Source organism: Pipistrellus kuhlii, unplaced genomic scaffold (genome assembly GCF_014108245.1).
Source record: "Pipistrellus kuhlii isolate mPipKuh1 unplaced genomic scaffold, mPipKuh1.p scaffold_m20_p_4, whole genome shotgun sequence".
In the NCBI taxonomy this organism is placed as follows: Eukaryota; Metazoa; Chordata; class Mammalia; order Chiroptera; family Vespertilionidae; genus Pipistrellus; species Pipistrellus kuhlii.
In genome coordinates this window covers 79,448,699-79,471,500 of record NW_023425540.1, presented here as the reverse complement: position 1 = coordinate 79,471,500, position 22,802 = coordinate 79,448,699, and the positions used below count along the sequence as shown (strand labels likewise).

Genomic DNA, 22,802 nt, shown 5'->3' with positions numbered 1-22,802 from the left:
AAGAGGACAAGGGAGGGGAAGACGGGAAGACTGAGTCAGAGAAGGCTGGGGATGAAACTCAAATCCTTTGGGATCCCCAGTCTAACCTCACTGACAGAGGAGGGAAGCTCAGGCCCAGAGAGGCGCTCTCCTGGCTCAAGGTCACAGGAATAGTCCAGCCCAAATGGAAAAGAACTTCATGGCAAGACCTGCTCCCCATCGAGCTGAACTCTGCCCGGCTGGAAGGCAGGCTTTGGAAGAAGGACCTGGTGGGAGGCTCAGGTGCCAGACTGTGGGACTTGGATCCTGTGAAGGTTGAGAAACTCCACACGGTCTCCCTTTCCCCAGGAAAGCTGCTAGCTCACCAACTGGGGTTGGAGTCTCTTGGCTTGTGCGTCCTCAGGGAGCAAAGGAGTGACTCAAGGAAGCACTTAGGACATCCTTGGCTCTAGGGGGTGGGTGTGATTCAGAAGTCACTCACAGTCAGAGGCTCATCCACAGCCTCCTCCCTGCCCCTTCCCGCCGCCCGGGGATCCAAGGATCCTCCGCGTGAGACACTTGCGTGGCTCTGACACTCCTCACGTCTCCACCTGCCAGGCGGTCTTTGTGCGCGGAGAGCATCCCGGACCCGCAAACTCCAGGGCGGGCAGCCTGCTCCACTCCTCCTGCCTCCTGCTCGCTCCCCACAGGGAAGGCAGGATCTCAGGACCCCCAGATCTTACCCGCCCGCCTCCCTCCCCGGATCCTGAGCGGGCCCACCCTCACCCAAAGCTCCCTCGGCTTTTCTGCCCCCCTCTCCCCCCAAACCCCTCACCCCAGCCTCGTTTTCTCCGCCGCGGGAACCTTCCTTCCCCCTACCCCCTTCTCACTCCTGTCCTAGCGGGGGTCTGCCCTGTCTGCCTGCCCCCACCCCCTTCCTTTCCCTCCTTTTCCTCCCTCCCTCGCTCCGCCCCAGGCCCCGCCCCTCTCCACCCCGGCCCGCGACCCCCGAGCCCGCCCCCCGCCCCTCCGGGGGAGGCGGTGGGAGGGGAAGCCCCGCGGGCCGGCCCCCCTGTCCCTGCGCGCGGATCCCCGCGCGCCGGCGCCCCCCGCGCGGCCTCCCGCGCCCGCCTCCCGCCCCCCTCCTCCCGGTGACGTCCGGGTCCCTGCCCGTCTGAAAACTCCGCGCCGCGGCGGCGGTGGAGGCGGCGGCAGCGGCGGCGGCGGCGGCGGCGGCGGAGGAGGAGCAGCGGCGAGCCGAGGCGGCGGCAGCGGCCCGAGCGGGAGCCCTAGCGGCGGCCGCGGGAGGCACGGGGAGCGCGCGGGCGGCCCGGAGCCCCGGGTCCCCGCGCCCCGCTCGCCCGCCCGCCCGCCGCGCTCCGCTCCGAAGATGGTGGCGGCGCCGTGCGCCCGGAGGCTGGCCCGGCGGTCGCACTCGGCGCTGCTGGCGGCGCTCACGGTGCTGCTGCTGCAGACGCTGGTCGTGTGGAATTTCAGCAGCCTGGACTCCGGGGCCGGCGAGCGCCTCGCCGAGCAGCCGCCCCCGGCGCCGGCCCCGCGCCGCGAGCGCCGGGACCTGCCCGCCGCGCCGGCTGCAGCCCGCGGAGGAGGCGGCGGCGGCGGCGGCCGCGGAGCTCGGGGGCCCCCGGCGCGGGCGCGGGCGGGCGGCGCCGGAGGAGCCCGGGCGCAGCAGCTGGTCGGGCGCGGGGCGCTGGTAAGATGCCCCCTTTTCGCCTGGTGTCCGGGGAGGGGAGGAAGGGAGGCAGCCGAGCAGCCCCGGCCCCACGCCCTCCCCCGCCCCAACCCCTGGCGCCCTGATCTCCAGACTGGGACTCCCCCAGCCTGCTGGCTCCGCGTCCCTTTGGAAGGAGGGGGGTGGGGTGCCTGACACGGCTTAGGGGCCAGGGGCTGCCCCATCCCGAGTCTAAGGACTGGCCCACTTAGGGTCTGGGGAAGTTCTCTCCGGCGGAGGCGCTTTGGGGGTGACGGGAGCTGGCGGGGTGCCTGCTGCTCCTCGTCACTCTTTCTGGACGCTCCGACTTGCTCAGTGCCTGTGGGTGCCGGTGCCTCGGACCCTGTCTGAGGGAGTGGATGGTGCCCGCGATCCTCAGCCGCGGCTCGCCGTGGCCGTGGCTCTCTCTCGCAGCATCTCGGTTTGCAGCGAGCCGGGCGCAGACAACTAGGTGCCAGCCTGCTGGCCGCCGCGTTGCTTTAGGTCTGGGTACAGGGTCCCCAGACGCCAGCCCTGTCCCTGAATCAAGACTCAGCGGAGGTGCCTAGCCTTACTTTGGGTCTTCCTCTCTCCTCTGGGTGTCTGTCTCTAACCTTGCCCTCTCCTTGTGCCCTCTCTGACCCTCCTCCCCCTGCTGCCCAGGGTCAGGGCATGGCCAGGCTCCTGGATGGTGTGGCTGGCTGGCTCTCTGTGGCAGCTCGTGGAGCTGATTGCTGTGGGCAGCTGCGTCCCGCCCTGCCATCAGGACCTGGGCCGCTCCGGGTTTCCTGTGCTCTCTGGGTGTGACAGCCTGGACTCTGACACCGCCCCTTCCATAGGTCTCCCGGAGCCCTCTGGCTGCCTTCCTCCTGTCCCCAGTGCCTCCTCCAGGGGTGTCTTGCATACCTTTTCTTGGGCTGCTTTGCTGAGCCCACTGCCCTGGGAGCCCAGCCCAGAGAACCGGAGGTCAGAGGCCCCCACGCTGGGCCAGGGTTTCAGTGCGGGTGGGTGTGTCTGTCTGAATGGCACCACCAGAGCTGTGTGTCTGTCTTTATCTCCATCACTGCTACTTGGTTGGGGGGGGGGGGGGGCTCTCCTAGCTCCTGTGGGGTTATCAGATAACCGGGGGTAGTTTCAGGATCCCCTAGGCACTTAGCACATGTCTCTGTCATTTGCCACTTCGGGAGCCCTCGCTGAAGGCTGCCTTCGGACAGACACGGTGTGAGGCTTGTGGATCTGCCAAACTTCTTTGCGTCTGGGCGACCCTCTCTGCCAGAGTGCAGCTCTCTGTGCCGCCGAGCTGAGGCTGCGGTGATGTCCTGACACGTCTCTGTGGCTGGTCTGTGTGGGTGGTAGCAGGGAGCCGTCATCCCCTCCTTTGGGGGGTAGGGGCGTGGATGGAGATTCCTGGTGGAGAACCAGAACATTCCCAGTGTCCAGCTGCCCCTTGTTTCCCACAAAGACAGCTCTCGGGCTCTGCCTTTGAATCCGGGAGTGGACAGGGATGTGTCTGGGCAGACATTCTTCCTGGATTTAGGGCCCCACCGGGAGGGAGGTGGGCGGGAGGGGTTCAGGCCGTGCTCTGCTGATCCCACTGGGGGACAGGCAGCACCAGCATGGGGCTTACTGGGTCCTTTGCATCTGGGGTTCAGACCAGCGTCCGGAGGTACCTCTGGGTGCAAACAAACACCCACCTGTTGAAACTAGTCGAGAGGAGGAACGGGGTCTGGCTGGCAAGTGTCTCCCAGGGTCCCTGGCAGTTGAGTTCCCTGTCTATTTCCCCATTTTGTGCGTTCAGTTCGGTGTCCTGCTCGCTCACCTCCGAGCTCAGCCACAGAGAGGCTTGCATTGGGCAGGCGGGTGGGAGGCTGAGAGACTGCTGGCTTTCCTTTTTTAGTCCTTTGGAATGCCAGCAGCCAAGTTGCTTTGCTTTTCTGGAACTCTGCTTTGATCTGCTCAGTTACTGTCCCCCATCCCTACCTCCCAGTCTCAATGTCTTCACCTTCCAATATAGACATACATGTATGTATTTTATGCTGGCCCCCCTCTCCCCTCCCTTCCCCCCGCTTCTTCTTGGCTGTCTACCATACTGTTGTTCATTGTTGGGATTCTGGATTTGTATTTTATTTCATCTGCTTGTCTGTCTCCTCCCCCCTCCCTTCCCCCCTCTCTCTCCCCCTCCCCCGCACCCCTGTAACCTCATGCCCTCCTGGATCCTGAAATCAGTACACACTTGCCAGATGGGGCCAGGGGCCTGTCCTCCTTTGGTTGTGCGTACCCCTGCCCTCCCCCCCCTTTCCCCAGCTCCTGCCCTTCCATGGAGCTCAAGGAGACCAGAAGGGGGCAGGCTGTTCCCAAAGTCTGGTGTCTCCCGAGCTTGGGCTGCAAGCTGGGAGAGGACCAGACCGGTTTGGTTTTTTTTCCTGCCAGTCACTGAGGCCCTTGCAACACGCGGTTTGTTTGCAGACCCTGCTGAGGCGGCTGGCATGGTGCTTTGGAGCTGGATTCAGGAAAGGGACATTAAAAAAAAAAAAGAAAGAAAGAAGCCCTGTGATTTTCCAGATGGCTCTTGTAAAGAGCGGGCGAGGCACGTGCTGGGGAGATGGTGCTTCATCTCGGCTCTGTTGAAGTCTGGGGCGGGATGGGCACTGTGGCTTCCTGCGCGCAGACAGGATCTGGGCCCTGGCGGCGGCGGAGGGGACGTCCCAGAGAGCGCCAGGCAGGCACGGAGCGTAGAGCGTGTTCTAAACCAGACCTTGCCCCCTTCGGCCCACCCGCCCGGAGCTTCTGCACTGGGGCCTTTTATGTTTGAGGAGCTGCAGCCCTTTCGAGGGAGCGGAGGGCATGTTTGGTACATTTTTCGAAAACAAGAGGAAACACCCAGTGTCTCCAGCAGACAGAGACAGAGAGTGCTAGCATGGTGGCAAGCTGGGCATATCCCTACAAGATTTGCAAACTTCCTCTTTCCTCTCAGCTTCTTTCAAAGCTCTTAGCTATTAGAATTATTGGCTGGATTGTCGTTCTGTGGCTGTGACACTGAGTTTTTGTGTGTGTGCTTTTTTTTTTTCATTGAGTCCCCAGTAAGCTGTGGATTTTACTGTCATTTTAGAGTCTAAGAAACAGATGGGTTCACCTATGAAGGGAGGGGACGGTGGGGACACTTGTCAAAAAGATCAAACTACAGTTCTGAATAGATCTGGGGAACGTGAAGGACGGTTGTGTGTGTTAATGTAAGGGATGTTTATTTTTCCCGCTTTGCCTCCGGTGAACTTCTTGCAGTTTATTGCCTGTGCCCTTAGATAAATTGTTACTCTGTAAGTGTCATCGAAGAAACCTAATTTTTATTACCCTTGAACACACCCATACACAGACACACTTAAAGTAAAATGGTTTCTGTATTGTCTGACCCTTTAGAAATGTTGATTTTTTTTTTCTGCAGAAATTCCTCATACTTCACATTGCTCAGATAACTCGGGATGTTTTCAGACACTGGCAGCCACTTTGAAAAATCGGTTCACTGTATGCAGAATGCCTCTGGTTCTAACAGCCTCAGAGGCGTAGCTTTTCTTTCTATCCAAATGTTTTGAGACCGCAGAGAACAGAGGGTATTTTATTGATGGGTGTTTTTTTTTCTCCCTTCACACTCTCAATGGAGTTTTATTTTGCTTGAGCAATGCATTACACTTTGTATACAGAAATATGCATCATCGAACAATATTTACCTTCCTGCAAATGTTGCCATCTGCTTAATCACATACTGGAAAAATGTTAAATAAAATAGATAAATAATAGGAGAAATGATTATCACACACACACACACACACACACACACACACACACACACATATATATGTATATACAGGGTGTCCCCCCAAAATGTATACAAACAATGTCTGTAGCTTCTATTACATTTTGAAAATGAAATGTATTTTAATAAACACTGCCTTTATACTTATTCAAAGTGTGTATATAGTATGTGTGTGCATATATCTATACACACACACACATACATACACACATAGGGTGGGGCAAAAGTGGATTTGCAGCTGTGAGTATGTAAAACAGTTTATTCTTGTCTCATTATTCATTCATTATTGCATTATTTTCCATAGGAACAACTGTAAGCCTACTTTTGCTCCGCCCTATATATACTTTCCTCCAGTCTCTGCACTTTAGACTTTCTCTCTAGTTTGTCAGTTAACAAATGAAAATCTTCCAGAGGTTGAATGACAAAATGCCTATTACTGTTTTCCAGAAAACAAAATGTCCTTAAGAATATCGCTGTGGTAGAGGTCTGCTTCCTGCTCAGAGCTGCGTGTGGTCCGTGGGCCATAAATCTGGGGGCAGAAGGACTAGCATGCGCGGTGCCAACGTGACTCACTGCCTGGGATGAGGCCTGCCTCCTCTCTGTCTTTTGGTTAATACTGCCCTAAGACGTGGCACTGAGGACAGCTCTCTCCTTTGTTTTCCTTTGTACCTCCTCATTTTTATTGACCCTGGTCCCCATCTATTGGAAACAAAGAGAAAATACTTTGGGGGGGGGGCGGGGAGGAGAAAAAGAAAGCAATCACAAACTCAACCCCTGCAAAACCCAAGTTTAAAGGGAAGGGGTGTGAGCTATTCATTTAAAAAGAAACTCATAGTATGTTTGAAAATAATCAATTTTTTTTTTTTCACAATTAGCATCCATTTTCCCCAACCGAATAGAGTTTGAGAGAAATCCAAGGCAGTAGAAAGCATCATCTCCTGTGTGTCGATCCTTGGAGCAGGATGGGGTGTGATATGGGGAGGACTGTAACATTTATTAAGTGCCAGCTGTATGCCACAGGCATCCTTTGGTATTTTGTGTATGTTATGCTCACCCCTCCCCCCCAAAAAAATACAGGATGGAAAAAGGTGTTATCCAACTCAGAAACTAAGGACATTTGGCCAGAAATTGCTGGCCTTACGTTGTCGATTGTGTGGCAGGGATAATGAGGGCTTTGCAGAAATTACCTCACTGTCTCAGTGAGTATTCCCAACTGTGGTTGTTCCCATTTCACAGATGAAGAAACTGAGGCCCAGAGAGGGGAAGCAGCTTGCAGTGCTGGGGAAGAGCAGGACTGGGCCCCAAACCCAGGTCTGCCTTCATTCCAATTGAAGGGCAGATCTCTGAGCCCCTTGTCTGTGCAGTTCTTTGAAAAACCCTAAAGGCAACCGAATCTTCAGATCTCGCTTCTCAGTTCTTATTGCCAACCCTGGAAAAAGAACAGATATGCAGTTTTCATTGACTCTGGCCCTTAAATAAAGAGACAAGTAGAAGGGTAATAATAATAATAATGATAATGATAATAACAACACCACCATAATAATAATGTCTATCAACTCATTTATTCTTTAAAGGCATGTACTATTGTAACTTTAATAGCCAACAGTCATGGTGCTCAATACAACCAATCCTGTTCTTGGTGTTTTACAATTATTAACCCATTTACACCTCATGCTACAGTGAGGAAACTGAAGCATAAGGAACTTAATCAGCTTGCCCAAGGTCCACTGCTCTAAATGGCAGAGCAGGGATTTGAACCAGGCAGCCTGTGCTCTTATAACCACTCTGCTCTACAATGTCCCTCATACAAGCATCTTGCAAAGGTCCACAACCTTGGCATCCCAGCACTCATGTAAGGACGCACATGAGTAGTCGGTGTGGGCACCATGCCCGGCACCAAGGACAGCCCCAGTGGTCCCTGGAGGAGAAGGTATCCCGCTGCCGTGAAATACACGGAGCGTATCTTTGGGAGTAACTGAACTCCCAACGGCCAAGTTGGCTGGAGGAAAGTGTTTTGAACTCAGCTCTCTCTAGCCAGGGGAGGAGGGGGGAGGGGGAAGTGTGCAAAGGTCCTTGGCCAGTGGAAACAGCTTTCATTCCTCCCCCGCAGGCTGCCTGATGCTCCGCTCACCTCGGCGAATGGCTCTGTGGTTCTCTCCGGTGGAGCCCACGTCTTGCCCCCGAGAGACTGGGAGCAGCAGGGCGTTATCTCTGAGAACATGCAGTCCGATGGACTCGTGGGCACTTCTTCTGCCTGCAACCGAAACTACCCGTTTGCCCGCAGATAGGCATCAGGCGGTGCCCCTCTGATCCCTGTGGTTAGGGTTGCCCCTCCCCTAAGGGAAGCCAGAGACATTACCAAGAAGATGACAGGGACAGGGGCAGGGGCAGGATGTGTGTGTCACCTTAACCCCTTCAGTAACGTAGACCGGCATCCACACACCCGGCCAGGCGGGAAGCATGTCCCCTCAGGGCCTTCTTGAGTCCTTCGGGCCGCTCTGAAAGCAACAAAATGGATGTGTTATGTCTCATGTCTGGTTTGTCTCAGCCAGGTGACTGCTGGCTTATCTGGGCATCTAATCCAGGCTAAAGTGTCGCGGACGCTAATGACAAGCACTTCTCCCTGGAAATCCTGTGCTGTCATCCTTGGCCCCGAGGCACATTGTTTAAGCCCAAGGGAGTCCAGTTTACTGGGCGGAGAGATTGATGGGAAGATTGCCCGCTGGGGCACAGACACTGTAAATGGCAATAATGATGAGGAGGAAGAGAAAGGGGATTTCTCTCTTATTGAATGTTTACCTTGCACCAGAAAGGCATGATCTTATTGAATCCTTACAACTTCTTGCAAGTTAAGGGCCATTAGTCTCACCTCTATTTTACTGATTATCTGTATGTATGTATGTGTGTGTGTGTGTATGTGTATATATATATATATATATATATATATATATATATATATATATATATATGGCTAATATGCTAAGTATCCATACGACCAGTAGCTATGATGCACACTGACCACCAGGGGGCAGATGGCAATGCAGGAGCTGCCGCACTGCAGTGACTTGGCAGTTCTTGGGTGATGCACCCTGAAACCAGAAAGGAGGGAGCCCAATTCCTCACAGGGCCGTGTGATTCCACCTTTGGCCGTGTGTTATGTTGTATGTTGTTGCTGGGGCACTGTTGGCCCCAAATCTCGTTTACTGCACATGTGCATTTGTGTTCAGCAGCAACTTTGCAGAGTGCTCTCTGGTGCTCCAGGACCCCTTGGGGGATGTCGGAGAACCGGTTTTGGCCCAATCCCCGCAGGCCAGGCCGAAGGACCCCACCTGCCAGAGGGACCCTGCTCACTCAGCAGGCAGACACCCTTCGAGCCACGAAGCCACCCCAGGTGTGGCCCAGGTGTGGCCGGCTGGGGAGGGTCCCTAGGAAGTTGGCCCCAGGGCATGTCTGGCCCGTCTAGCTCAGTCCCACCCTGCAGGCCACCTTCAAATTCATTTCCTTTCAGTGGGCACGAATCTGTGCACCGGGTCACTAGGAAATAACAAAAGCTAAGGCAGAAAGTTGGGTGAAAGTTAAACAGCTGGAAAGTGACCAGACTAGGAATTCAGGGTTGGTGGTGATTCCAAAGCCTGCATTCTTTGGAATGCCAGCCTCAATTCAGAGCCAGTAAGTCCTTTATTCCATGCCCCTCCTTCACCTCCTTCCTGCCCATTCATGCCGCAATGCATGCACCCATCCTCATGCCTCCACACATGCACCCATCTGTTCCTCTGCATCCATCCATCCACCCACCATCCTCCACTCCAGCCGTTAGAGCATACTTGGCGCTGAGCCCAGCACTGGACCTGCTCCCTGCTCTCAGGAAGACTCGTCCAGCAGGCGAGGGCCCGGGCCCCTGCTAATAGATGGCCTGTCAGCAGAGAGGTTTCTCTCAGGTTCTGTCCAAGTTCATTGCTGATCTCCTTTCCCTATGGTGGCCTTGTGGGCACACGAGGAAAGTGTCCTCTGCACAGGTGGGGGCCAGGAATAGTGTGATTCAGGGGCCTGAAGCTCTGGAGTTTCCCATCACCCCCGTACTCGCAGACACGAGGCCTCGACTGCTGCCTTTGTGGAGTTCACACTCTTCTCCTTTTAGGTGGATAAGGAGCCCAGAGGTGAGCAGGGGCCTGCCTGAGGCTTGCAGGGGAGCAGGTGATCAGATGCTGAATGGCCTGTGAGGCATGCCATGCGATGTTCCGTTGGGAGGGGGGCAGTACTGTGACATCAGAGGGTCACAGCCGAGCTCTGCCATTCATGTCATGCAACCTGACACGTCACATCTTCGTATGCCAGGCAGGGCCATGCGGGCACCGACCTGGAAGGGCCCGTGCAGGGGCACAGCTCTGCTTCATGGCCAGCCCCCTGTCCTTTTTCCAGGGCAGCGGGGGGTTTGCAAGAGGGGCGATGTGTGGCTCCTGGGGAGGTTGTGTTTGGCTCACACAGTGTATGGGGTTCGAAAGGCACTGACATGGAGGGGTTAGGATGTGCTGGAAGACAGTGTGGGATTTTGAAATGCCTTTAAAAAGTCACAAGGTCCGGCAGCACCGGGCTCACATTCCTTCCTGTTGTCCACTGGGCAAGCAGAGGAGGAGCTCCCCCGAGACCCTCCAGGCTCCCCAGGGCCCCCCAAGGCCGCCTCCTTCACCTGTGATCCCCGACGGACCTCTTGACTGTGGCGTTTGCAGCCTCCGTGTGGGAGAGCTTCGTGTTCACGGTGGGTGACGAGCTGAAAATAAGCATCTGTGGTCACCTGTCAGTTATCCCCACGTGACTTACTCCCGGCCCTTCTGTACCTCAACGGCCTTCGCCTCCTGTGGGCACCGTGGTGGCTTCCTTCCCTCCCTGGCTGTTGGCTTATACTCAGAATATGCACATTCTTATACGCAGCAGCCATTACGGAAGAGACATCAGCCACAAAAATTGAATCCATTCTGCCGTCAAATATACAGTCTGGTAAACTGGGCGAGGATAAGGTGCTGTTTCGAATCATCCACCTTCCCCTTTTGATGCTCCCCACAACCTTGCCCCCCAGTATGACAGGGGCTGGGACATGGAGAGTGACCTCAGCTGGCAGGGCCCGGCTCATGGAGGGATGGAGCATCCCGGAGCACCTCGGGGGGGAGGGGGGGTGCCCACTCTGTTGGGGATGACCCGGCACGTCCATCAGATGAGTGAATAGGCCCGCGGTCCTCACCAGCTGGGGGGGATATAATTCAGTAAACGGACAAGAAAGCGTTTGGAGGCTCAGAAAACCCTGAACGCGCGTCAGACGGGGTCACAGAGAGAAGTACGCGAGAGGTGCATACCCGTTGGCAGGGCTCCCCTCACATTGCCTCGTCACCCCTGGGGACAAGGAGGGAGAGAATGAGGAGAGTCCACCGAGGCTTCCCACCCACTCCTCCGTCTGCCCACTAGGTTCACCGGACAGTGGCCGAGGGCCTGCTGGGGCCGGACTCTGTGTGAAGATGGGGACCGGCAAGACAGCTGGGTCCCTCTCCTCCTGTGGTTTATGGTCTGGGGGTAGGATGACCCCCAAACAGAAACAAACAAGCGTAGTGACAGAAGCAGTTGGGGTGCTGAGAAAGGAGGAGGCCATGCGAGAGGGCTTCTTGTGTGCTGGGTGGGTTCATTCTGTTTATTTTCGGTTGAGTGCTTTATTTCGGTCGCACCCCTCTGGCCAGGGGCGCCGCAGACAGACCCCAGGAATCCTAAGCACGGCGCTCACACCGGCTCTGACACAGCCGTGATTGAAGGCGCTGCGTGGGCAAGCCTAGGAGAGCAGCTCTTAATAAAGAGTTTCTATTCCTATCCGCACTGGATGTATTCATTCCTTAAAGTTTGCATATTTTTTTAATGATTTTTAAAACTGAAATAGACTGTACATACAAGAGTGCCCATTATTCTAACTGTACAGTGCGGAGAATTTTCAGGAACAGAACCCACCCAGGTAACTCACACCCACATGGGGACAGAGCACCCTCAGAGTCCCAGCAGCACCGACTCCTGCTTTGTGGGTGAACTTTTTTCTTTTTTAAACTTGTAATAGCTGTATGTATCTTTGAATGAATAGTAGAGAAAATACCAGTATATAAATATAACCAGACAGTCAAAATGACAACATTCGGGCTCCTACTGTCTACTGTGTGGGTAAATTAGGATTTTGGTAAAAGAAGTTAGTTCACATAATGAAAACACATACATGACAGTCCCAAACTCTGATTCTAATGTTAATCCTGGCTCAATTTGGATGGTGAATGGCTGTCCAGGTCATGGAATGACTTAAGGTTTTGTCAGTGGTGGCTTACCACTTTATTTTTATAATTTTTATTTATTATATGATTACTAGGGACCTAGTGCACGAATTTGTGCACCTTGAAAGGAACTGTGGGCCACAGGACTGCGGTGGGCATAGGGGCAGGTCTTGGCCAATCCTCTGTGCCCCCACCCGGCCCCTCCTGCCACTGCCCCCAGTCCCCTGCCAGCAACCTTGCTCCTGCTGCCTCGATGGTGCAGAGCAATTGGGGCCAATGTTAGTAGCTGGTGCAGGCAGCGGTGGCTGCTGCTCCAATCGCCCATCAGGAGCAGGGGGAGGTGGAGAAGCCCTCAGGGATGATGGGAGCCAGCAGCCACAGCTTGAACCTGCTGATGGTGTTGAGCGATCAGGTAGCAGGTACAAATGGTGGCTCCAGTGCTGTCAGCAGGTGCAAGCACCAGGCGAGGCTGCAGCATGCAAGAGCAAAGAATTTTCAATAACCACCAGAAGCTCACCAAAATGATAGCGACTGGTGCCCAGCCTTGGTCTGGAGCATCGCTCACCTGCTCCACCATCCACTGCATCTGACACCCACCGTGTTCTGCTCTCTGCCGCCTGCTGCTGACAACCACCATGTTCCACGTGTGCCCCCTGGTGGTCAGAACACGTCATAGCAATTGGTTGTTTGGTTATTCCACTGTTTGGTCTATTTGCATATTTGCCTTTTATTAAATAGGCAAATATTTGAATTTGAGAGAGAGAGGAAGGGGGGGGGGAGAGAGAGGCATCTATTTGAGAGCAAAACATCAATAGATTGTCTCCCAACTTGGAATTGACCCCTTAAAAATTTTTGGTGTACTGGACAGCAGGCAAACCAACTGAGCCACCCCACCAAGGCATGGCTTAACCATTTTAAAGACACCCTGCTTCTAGGGAACGCTGTAAAGTATTGTATATGACTGTCTAACCACTATGCTGTACACCTGAAACTCATACAAAATAATATCACATGTAAACTGTGATGGAGAAAAAGTTTTAAAATAAAAAAAAAGTAGAAGAAAATTGTAGACACCCTGCTCCTCTGGGGAATTGCCGTGCTGTTTTGTGCCAAAGTTCAAGTGGAAAGGAGGTAGACCTTGGGAGGAGGTGTATTCTGGGTCCCTCCGAGGTGCACCCCCAGCCAGGGCCTCTCTGATGGCCCCTGTTGCTGTCTGTGCTTCTCCCAGTGATGAGGCTCCCGGGCCCGTGTTCTGGGCTTAGGCTTGGACCCTTCCTGTGCATCTCTTCGTTCGTTTCGTGTTGCGTCTGCACTGAAGTCACCCACGTGTTGAACACGGAATTATCTGTGATGAATAGGTCCCCAAATGGGCCCGAAATGACTACATTAACTTAACCCTGAGCCAAGACTCTCTCTGCTCTCCCGAACCAGGATAACAGAACTGCAGCGTAACTGGAACAGCAATTTGAAAGGGCAGCAGAGACAACTAATCATCTTATAACGAGCGAGGGGAGAAGCAATACAAACAGAGCCCAAGGACCGCGTAATTTCGCAAAGTCTCAGCGCTCAGCCAGACTCGGGTTCACAAAATAAACAAATGTTTTGGGTGACGGGGAGCTGGCGTACACATTATAATATTTAAGGACAGTATTGAAACCAGGGTGGATGGATCAAGTAATGCAGTGGCTACCTCAATAAGCTTCGTTTCTTTGGAGACATGGAAAAGCTATTCTCTTTCTTTTTCTTCTTCTTTTCTTGTGAGATGGGGCATTATTCTTAGAGATGTAATGGGAAATCCTTTTTTTTTTTTTTTTTCCTCTTCTTTTCCAGACTGGTGGCTGTGTTCTCTTTACTTTTTAATGCAGGGCCGTGCCTTGCAGGTGTTCCCTTTGAAATACAAGCCTATTCATGGTCTCTCTTCCTCTCTCTCCTCTCTCCTCAGCTCAGAAGGGGCAGCTGCTCTAAAAGATGCTAACAGAGAGCCCCATTTGCTTGTCATCGGGCATCACAGAAGATTCAGTCCTGATGTAAAATGCCCTCATTACCTGCTTTTTTTCTAGTCCTATTGAATAGTAGTTGTGGAGTTGTTCCCTCTGATTCCCTCTTGTTTAGAAGATGCAGCGATGACAGAGGACAGGGCGGAGATGACGTCAGGAGGGGTGTTAAGAGCAAACTTGGGAGGTTTGCAGATGGGTGCTGAGTCAGTTATTCACTCCTTGTAGGTGAGAGGATGACTACCGTTTCTATCTTTTTTTTTTTTTTTAAGGGGAAAACATGTCCCACGGAGCAGATGAACTCTGTTGCAGTGAGAAGGTAGTATAATCCACCAGCAAAAGTGGAAACTATAAAGTTCTGACCCAGTGAACCGGCTTCTGTGGGTCCAGTCTGGGCTACAGATGGGATGATGGCAGCATAGTTTCTCCTCCTCCTCCTCCTCCTCCTCCTCCTCCTCTTCCTTCTCCTCCTCCTCCTCTTCCTTCTCCTCCTCCTAGTCCTCAGAGAGAGGGAAGGAGGGAGGGAGGGAGGGAGAGAGAGAGAGAAAAAGAAACAATAATGAAAGAGAATCCTCCATGTGCTGCCTCCTGCACACCCCACCCTGGAAATCGAGCCCGCAACCCGGGCATGTGCCCTGGCTGGGAACCGAACCGCCACCTCCCAGCTCATAGGTCGACACTCAATCACTGAGCCATTCCGGCTGGGCTCTTCTTTCTTAATTAAAACATTTAAATTACTGGCCAACAGTTCAAAACCAGTGATTTCACATAGAAACCTAATTCGGATTTCCTGTTTAAACATTTGAAGGTCTGGCCTTTATCACCATAGAGGTCATGATTTGTGGGAGGGGAGATGACTCCTCTACAGGGGACAGACACTTCTTTGTCTCGGGGCCGCCAGTCTACTGTGCTCATTAGAGCTACTTGTAGGACTGCTGTTAGGATTTCAGTGTACAGCCACAATCAATGATAATAAAGACAATCATTGCCGATACCTATTAAATGCTCCCTGTGTGCCAGGCCCTGTGCGAAGCAACACCTGGTGGACTGTCTCATCTAATCATTACCAGTCTCATGACATCATTCCCACTCACAGACGAGGAAGCTGGGCACAGAGAGAACAAGGGCTTGCTCAGAGTCCCTGAGCCGTGGACTTGGAATTTGAACTCCAGTCAGGTGACCAGGAGCCTGTGTGCCCGATACCACGAGCAGGCCGCACGCCATGCTCTGACAAAGTGATTCATCCGGGAACTTTTCCGAGCGGCTCTGCCAAAGGGGTGCCATTGTTCGCCCACTGCCTGGATGGAACCACCGAGACCGGCACTGAGGAGGTCTCCCAAAGCCAAGCTATGATGTAAAATGCAGAGCATGGCTCACTATCTCTAAAGAGAGGACAGGCCGAAACCGGTTTGGCTCAGTGGATAGAGTGTCGGCCTGCGGACTCAGGGGTCCCAGGTTCTATTCTGGTCAAGGGCATGTACCTTGGTTGCGGGAACATCCCCAGTAGGGGATGTGCAAGAGGCAGTTGGTCAATGTCTCTCTCTCATTGGTGTTTCTAACTATCTCTCTCCCTTCCTCTCTGTTAAAAAAAATCAATAAACTATATTTTAAAAAAATAGAGGACAGGCATGGCCATGACCGTGCACTTGGGCACCGGTGAAGCCGGCCGGCCGGCTGCGGTGGAAGGACCCTCACCAAGGTGCCCGTCGTCCCGGCACACCGAGCAGGGCAGGGGCTGAGGCACCTCCTCCTCCATCTATAGCCCGGCAGCAATGAGGCAGCATCTACAGGGTAATATTTTGATAAGTTGCTGATTTGTATTAAAATAATAATTACAGCTATAATTACAAGCGCGATTTCAGCGAGACTCAGCTGCTGACTGTGAGGGAAAATAATTAACTGCACCTTCTCTCTCGGAATGCAGTCGGAAGCTGGGCTCGGCCTTTCTCCCGTCTGTGGGTCCGGCACAGGTTCTGCTGCAGGTTGAAGGTCACATGTGTCGCCAGATGGCGTGTTTGATAACGGTATTGACGGCAGGTTTCCGTGCGGGGGGGAGGTGGGCACAGGGTGAACACCACCGTCCTTTCCCACAAACACGGAGGAAAACAGCCTGGCCGCAATCTGCTGGTAGCATCACCCCTACACCCTGACATGCACCTCACCAAGAAGCAGGCGCGTTAACAGCTGACGAAAACGTGATGTAACTCTGCCCTCCGTGACGAAATCTTCTTCAGTACTCCAGCATTGACGGATAACCTGGCCACAGCGAAGGGTTCCATTTATTTGATGGCCGTGGTTCTCTTGACATTTCTGAGTTTGAAGCTGATGGGGTGGTCCCGCCTTCATTTTCCTAAATTTCGCTTGAAGTAGAACATACTTGCAGGAGTCATGCGTGTACAGCCAACCAAGTGGCCACGCTCAAGTAACCAGGACTCAAATCCAGAGCACAGAGCATGACAGCGCCCTTCACCGCCCAGGATCCCTGTCATCCCCACTCCCCCTCCCACCACTCCAAGGGGTAACCTTTATCAGGATTTCTGACCCCAGGAGTTGACTGTGGCCTCCATTTAGAAACGGCACCCTGCGGTAGGCACGCCTTTGTGCCAGGTTTGTTTGGCCTGGCATCGTGCCAGCTTACATTGCTTAGGTGAGACTATATTATGCTTTGGCCAACTCCAGCCCTGCCGCCAGATTCGGCCCCTAGTCTGTTCCTGTGGCTTGTGAGCGAAGAATGTGGTTTACATTTTTAAATGCTTGGGGGGAAAGTGAAAAGAATTATATTTCGTGATGTGAGAAATAATGAAATTACATTGCAGTATGCATGCATTGATGGGCACTTGGCCACATCCATTCATGAACATTGAGGCCATGGCTGCTTTTGCCCGATCCTTGCAGAGTTGAGTACTCTCCACAGAGACCATGGTATTTACTATCTGAGCCTTTACAGAAAAGTTTGCTGAGCCCTGGCTGGGTGGCTCATTTGGTTGGAGCATCGTGCTGTACACCGAAAGGTTGTGGGTTTGATTCCTGGTCAGGGCACATACCTAGGTTTTGGGTTCAATCCCCGGGCGGGGCGCATATGGAAAGGCAACCGATTGATGTTTCTCTCCCCCTCTCTCTCCCTTTCTCTCTAAAATCAATCAAAACATACACTCAGGTGAGGATTAAAAAAAAAATTGAGTTTGCTGACCTTGTATCTGTATTGTTTCATGTATTTGTAGTTGTTTACTTACATTACTGTATCATATTTTATTGTGGAATATACTACAATTTACAAAAAAATGCTGCTTATAGGAATTCGGAAGGTTTCCAATTTGGGACCATTGCAGAGGTCACTGCTATGAACATGCTCACACATGTCTTCCGGTAAACAAATGTTTGGGAAACGGAACTGTTTGGTATTTGTCTTGGGGAGGGATTGTTTTAACCAGTGTTGTTTGTTTTTATCTTGTTTTCACACTGTGAGAGAACATTTATTTAGAAAGTCACAGAGGTAGAAGTGAGCTGTGGAAGAAATGGGCTCAGGCAGGAAATTACAGAGGCAATGAGAAGGGCCCTTGGAGCTTCAGAGAGAGAGGCCAGGAAGAGGCACCCCAAGGGGTTGGGGGTGGGGGGGAAGGCGTGGCCTGTGCGTGCTCCGCAGAGAGCCACCGCCCACTGTTTGCAAGTGCATTTTAATTCTGAAGTCTTACTTTTCCTACCAGGGTATAAGCCTCACTGATACTTTCGTGTGTTGAAACTCTGGACCAAGGCTGACTTTCCAAAAAGTAATTCGTCTTGCAAAACAGAGGGTCAGTCGAACCACAGTTCATTAATGGCTGACTTCTCCTCCATCTCAGTACCTTCACCGAGATCGGGAATAGGCCCGATGCTGTCTGCTTTCGTTGCTTTTGGAACTGGTGCCATCCTGTAGTTCCTCCTCCTGCAACCCTGTTGTCCAAAGGACTCTATGCAGCCAAACAGGTCTGGCAGAATCAGGAGGGCTTTCTTTCTTTTCTTTTCTTTTCTTTTTTCCCCCCAATGTCACTTTCTGCTTTCAGTGATGTCTGTTTATCTCCAGGTGCTCTTGCTAGCAGGGAAGCAGATGAATCCACCTCTCCATCCCAATAAGCAATCCATCCCAATAAGCCCTCGCGCCTACAGTAGCATGTGTCATTTTACAGAGAAACACTGTGCCGACATATCACTTCGGGCGCTGGCTGCGTACCTTGTCCGCGGCCACAGCACCGGAGCTCAGAGATTCCCCCGAGGGGGTGCCTGCGTGGGTGTTGTCAGTACTGGTTAACAGCGCCCGTCCTGCTCAGTTTCCTGCGTGCTGGTCCTCTCCCATTTGCTGTCCCACTTTTGCAGGCAGAGGCACCGACAGGGTTGAGAGAAGAATGTCAGGATTCCCTAGGATCCAGCCATCTTTCAGGTTTGCGTGGCCCTGGCTGGAAAATGACTTAATATTCTTCCTGGGGTTTCCTGTCAGCCTCCTCCTCCTAGCAGGCCCACTTTCCAGGAGCGGAGTCCCGCTTGTTTTCATCCAGCCTCCTGCCTGTGCCTTGTGCAACCTATAAACTTAAGGAATGTCACAAGAGAAGGCTTTCAGCTGCTGTGTTAGTATTTTATTTTATTTTTTGAAAGACAATTGGATTCAGTGGTGAAGGGTTGAGTGGAATTGAAGCCCCAGTCTCAGAGAAAATTCATGTTGTATGTGACTTGTCTCTAGCAGTCTCAATTTAGTCTTTAAAAGAGGGATGGAGTGCTGCAATGGGTATGCTTCCCAGGTATGGAATTCTCATAAAGGAAATTTAATCTTTAAGTTCTGGCAGTTTTGCTCCTCTTCTCCACCTTACCCTCACCCCACTCCAAGCTTGTTTACTTTCTTTGTTTGGATATTTAGTTCTGAAAAGATAAAACTTTTTTTTTTTTTTTGATAAGCATTCTATGAAACTCTTTACAAAGATGTGTGTGCATATTTTAGGAGATGGACTTTTCTTTTTAAAGACTATTTGCTAGATGCCCCAATTAAAATTGATGATTAATTCATCTCAATAGATTGCAAAAGTAGAAATCTCCCAGGCCTCGTTATGAAACAATAAACTATATTAAACTATATTAAAAAGTTAGTCTCTATAAGGGAGTCCCTTTGAAAATTTAAACAAACAAGCAAAGACTCCTCATCTAAATAATTCTTATAGAAGAAGCCAAACTTGGAATTTCAGATTATAGGGTGATTCATGAAAATGAAATAGCTCATACCAAAATCCACAGTGTTGGATGAGGCCAAAACTGTGCTCCAAGGACAATTAATAGCCTATTTTAAGAGCATTCTAGCTTTTGACATGAAACACAACAGATGAAAATGATTAAGAATCACAGCTATTTTTTTTTAATATTGAGAATAAACTGAAATAAAGTAGGAGGAGGGCATAAAAATATAAAAGCAGAAATTTGTGAAACAGGTCACAAATATCATAGCACTTCCTTGCGAGATCCACTAATGACTCAGCAGTACAAAATGTTAATCTAGTTCCTCCTGGGTTAGACTCTGTGAACAGGCTGTGTGTTTCTGTCTCCAGTTGGTTGCTCAGTGCTTGTTGTTACTGAGTAAAGGAAGCAGGAGGAGTCACTGCAATTTCATGATCTTGGTGGGGTGGATTAGGAGAAATTCTCTCCTAGCCTGCCCACATCAAGGCAGGGCAAACCCTGTGCACTTCTTTTCTACTGACCAACTTCCTCTTCTTGCTTTTAACAGTAATTCTGTAGAATACATAGATTCTCCTGCATGTTCCCAGAGATCTTTGTGTCCAGGTTTGATTGCCTTCGTAAGTCTTGTAAAGACAGTGTTCTTCTCCTTATCCTGGAGTTTACCTGTTGGGGTTGGGAGGGGACTGGAGAGTGGATCTGGATCCTGGGAAGACAGGATAAGGGCTTCTGTCTTGCTGAGCACCCATTACTCTGACAGAAACAGGAAGTTAATCTGTTGTTTGGGCATCAGCTTTGATGTACTCCCAGGAACATTCACTGGTAATCATCCGGGTATCCTGTGCCACATGTTTTACATGAGCATGCCGCTGTGTAATGCCCAGGACATTCACAACACTCAATCATTCAACAGACATGACTGGGGGGCTGCTGGGTGCCAGGCACTGTGCTAGGAGCAGTGAGCCAAACACGGCCCCTGCCCACCTGTAGCTCCTGTCCTGGCAGAGTGGACAGTGAGTAGCGGAGGGGGAGGGGTCGTCCTCAAGGCAGTATTCCCTGAGGAGGTGGCATTCAAGGTGAAGTAAATAGAAGGTGCTGGTCAGGCATGGATCAGAGGAGGGAGGGCATCAGTGTTGCCAGGGAGAGAGCAGGCAGGGCCGCAGGGGCTTCTGGGCCATTGGAAAGCATTCTCTTGTGTAAGGTTTCCTGCAGCCCTGTTAGTGGATACCTCACTCCCGTCTTCCCAAAGTCTAAGCTCAGAGACTGATGTGGCCATTGGGAGGTGGGCCTCCAGCAAAGACAAACAGTTCACTGTTGGTTGTACAGAACCTTCTGTCTCCCTGGTCTTCTCAGAGCTGTTCTGCCCTTACTGCCAGCCTGGCTCCGACAGAAGACACTCCAGTCTCCACAGGGCCCTTTCACACACACACACACACACACACACACACCCATCCAGAATGTTGTTCCCAACTCGGAGCTTTTTTCTCTTCTTTCATCTCCGTATGCAAACGCACCTGTTCTGTGTGCCATCCTCAGGGCCTGCGTTTGATGGTGGTGTCCTGCACCATCAGCTTAGCGATATGGCACTGAGAGGGGGCTGCTGGCCCTGGGCCTGGTGGCCACGTCTGTCTGTCGTGGAGGGCTTTGCTGGGCTGGGATGGCTCACACTTGGACTCCCAGGAAATGGGACTCCAGGGGCCAGTCCTTGTTCAGCATGTCACCTAGCGTGGCTGTGGGTAGCCTCTCCCGGCTTCTGTCTCCCCACCTCTCCAGTGAACTAAGAGATGACTAGGTCCCTTCAGCTCCGCAGTGGTTCGTCTCTTACGGTTTCCTGTGTCCTACTTGCCCATGTCTTTCCTTCTCCCAGCTGTCACCTGCACCCAGCAGAGGGAGTTGGTAGGATCCTTACCCCCTACTCCGTAGCGTGTACAGGTGGCTGTATTGGTGTGGCCCTTTGCAGAAAGGGGCCTTATCCCACCCCCACCCCTCACCAGCCTTCCTTCCTTTGGCCTGATGATAAACTCCAGTCCCTAAGAGCTCATTGGCATTCCCATTAGCCCATAGCTGGTCTCTGGCCTGCTTACTCTGGTATCCCCGATACTGGGACAGTAAACCGCACACAGCACTTGCTCAGTACATGTTACTGATTTCTTCAGAAATTGTCTGAAAGGTCAGATGAAGAAATGCTCCAAGAGCAAGAGCTTTGGATCCACACTTAAAAATACTTTTTTATTGATTTTTAGGGAGAGAGGAAGGGAGAGGGTTAGAGAGATAGAAACATTGATGAAAAAGAAACATCATTGATTAGCTCTACACCCCACATTGGGGATCGAGCCCACAATATGGGCATGTGCCCTGACCAGAAATTGAACCGTGACCTCCTGGTTCATATGTTGACACTCAACCACTGAACCACACCTGCCAGGCTGGATCTCCCCTTTAAAGTGACATTTTAAGATCCAAACGCCAGTGACATTTCTAGAACTTAGGATCACGTGTTACATGGTTTCCTGTCAGCTCCCCCAACCATCCTGACAGCACCTTCAAGTTCACTCTGTGTTCTTAGTACCTGATGCAGAGGCCTGTGATGAGGATGTTGATGATGACATAAAATAATAATTAAAGAATAGCAAACAGTAGCAGCTTCCATTTATTAAGCTGCTACTGTTTGCCATTAAGAAATGTGCCAAACATTTTCGTTTAATGTGATGCGTGCTTTGTTGAAGCCACTATTTTGTGGATAAAGGAAGTAGGGCACAGAGAGGGGAAGTAATTATTTCAAGTCTGCACAGCAGGTAGGGGCCATTCTAACCCAGGCGGGCTGGCATGGAGCCCGTGCTCTTAACCAACGTGTTCCCTCATGCTAAGCCCTCTCGATGGGATTGGGAATTGAAGGTTGGCTGTCCCACCTGCTGCCAGTCTGGGAAGCCTCTGCGGCAGGTGTTCAACTGGCTTCTGCCCTCTTTGGGGTCTTCTGTTCTCCACGCCCTCAGAGGGGGAGGGGGTGAGAGGCTGGCTACTGCGGTCGGAGTCTGCACTCAGGATGGGGCAGCAGACTTGAACCATCCTCCACGGGCACGCTCAGCCATCCCACTGCAGATGCAGGAGGAGAGTTCAGAGGAGAGGCATGAACTGGGCCTCACTCAAGGAAGATGATGATGTACCCTCCAGGTTTAGTGGAACTGTTCCGAGAGAGAGAGAGAGAGAGAGAGAGAGAGAGAGAGAGAGAGAGAGAGAGAGAGAGACATAGACATGGCATGCCCTTTCTATGCCACTCCTCTCTTGTTCCCCCAGATGTCCCTGTTTGTCTCAGTCGGAGGATGCACTACAGTGGAATAGATGAGCACATGAGCTCAGAGTTGGAGTTCAGATCCTGCCTCTGTCGCCGGCTGTGTGAGTTTAGACAACTTAGGCAGGCTCTCTGTGCCTCAGTTTCTTCATCTGTCAATGGGGAGGATTATGGTATCTACTTCAGAGGGTTGTTGGGAAGAATGAGTAGTTCACTTAGAACAGTTCCAGGGCACATAGTAATTATCATACAGTGCTCATTATTGTTACTTTAAATCTGGGGAAGTAGAGGAGGAGGAGGAGGAGGAGGAGGAGGAGGAGGAGGAGGAGGAGGGGGGGGAGGGATTTGAGGAGGGGAGTTGCCTGGCTGACTCTACCTCCTCCTCTCTTTCCTCCCACTGGAGTGGTGTGGGGACTGGATCCTATCCCAGCTCCATTATGAGTGAGTCTGTGGCTATAAGTCAGTCACATTACCTCTCTGTGTCTGCTTTCTCACCTAAGATTAATATAGTGATTGTAATAATGATTATAATAATTGACCTCACCTTAAGATGCATGTG

The 22,802-nt window shown here is 52.0% G+C and overlaps 1 protein-coding gene across 1 annotated transcript in view; it reads left to right on the top strand.

The window, feature by feature from the left end:
* Nucleotides 1-1,042: 1,042 nt before the first annotated feature.
* Nucleotides 1,043-22,802, top strand: part of XYLT1 (xylosyltransferase 1) — a 306,552-nt gene continuing 284,792 nt past the window's right edge. Inside the window, exon 1 of the mRNA XM_045571260.1 lies at nucleotides 1,043-1,672. Coding sequence (XP_045427216.1) covers nucleotides 1,349-1,672 — 324 coding nt within the window. The 5' untranslated portion in view covers nucleotides 1,043-1,348. The remainder of the gene's footprint in view (nucleotides 1,673-22,802) is intronic.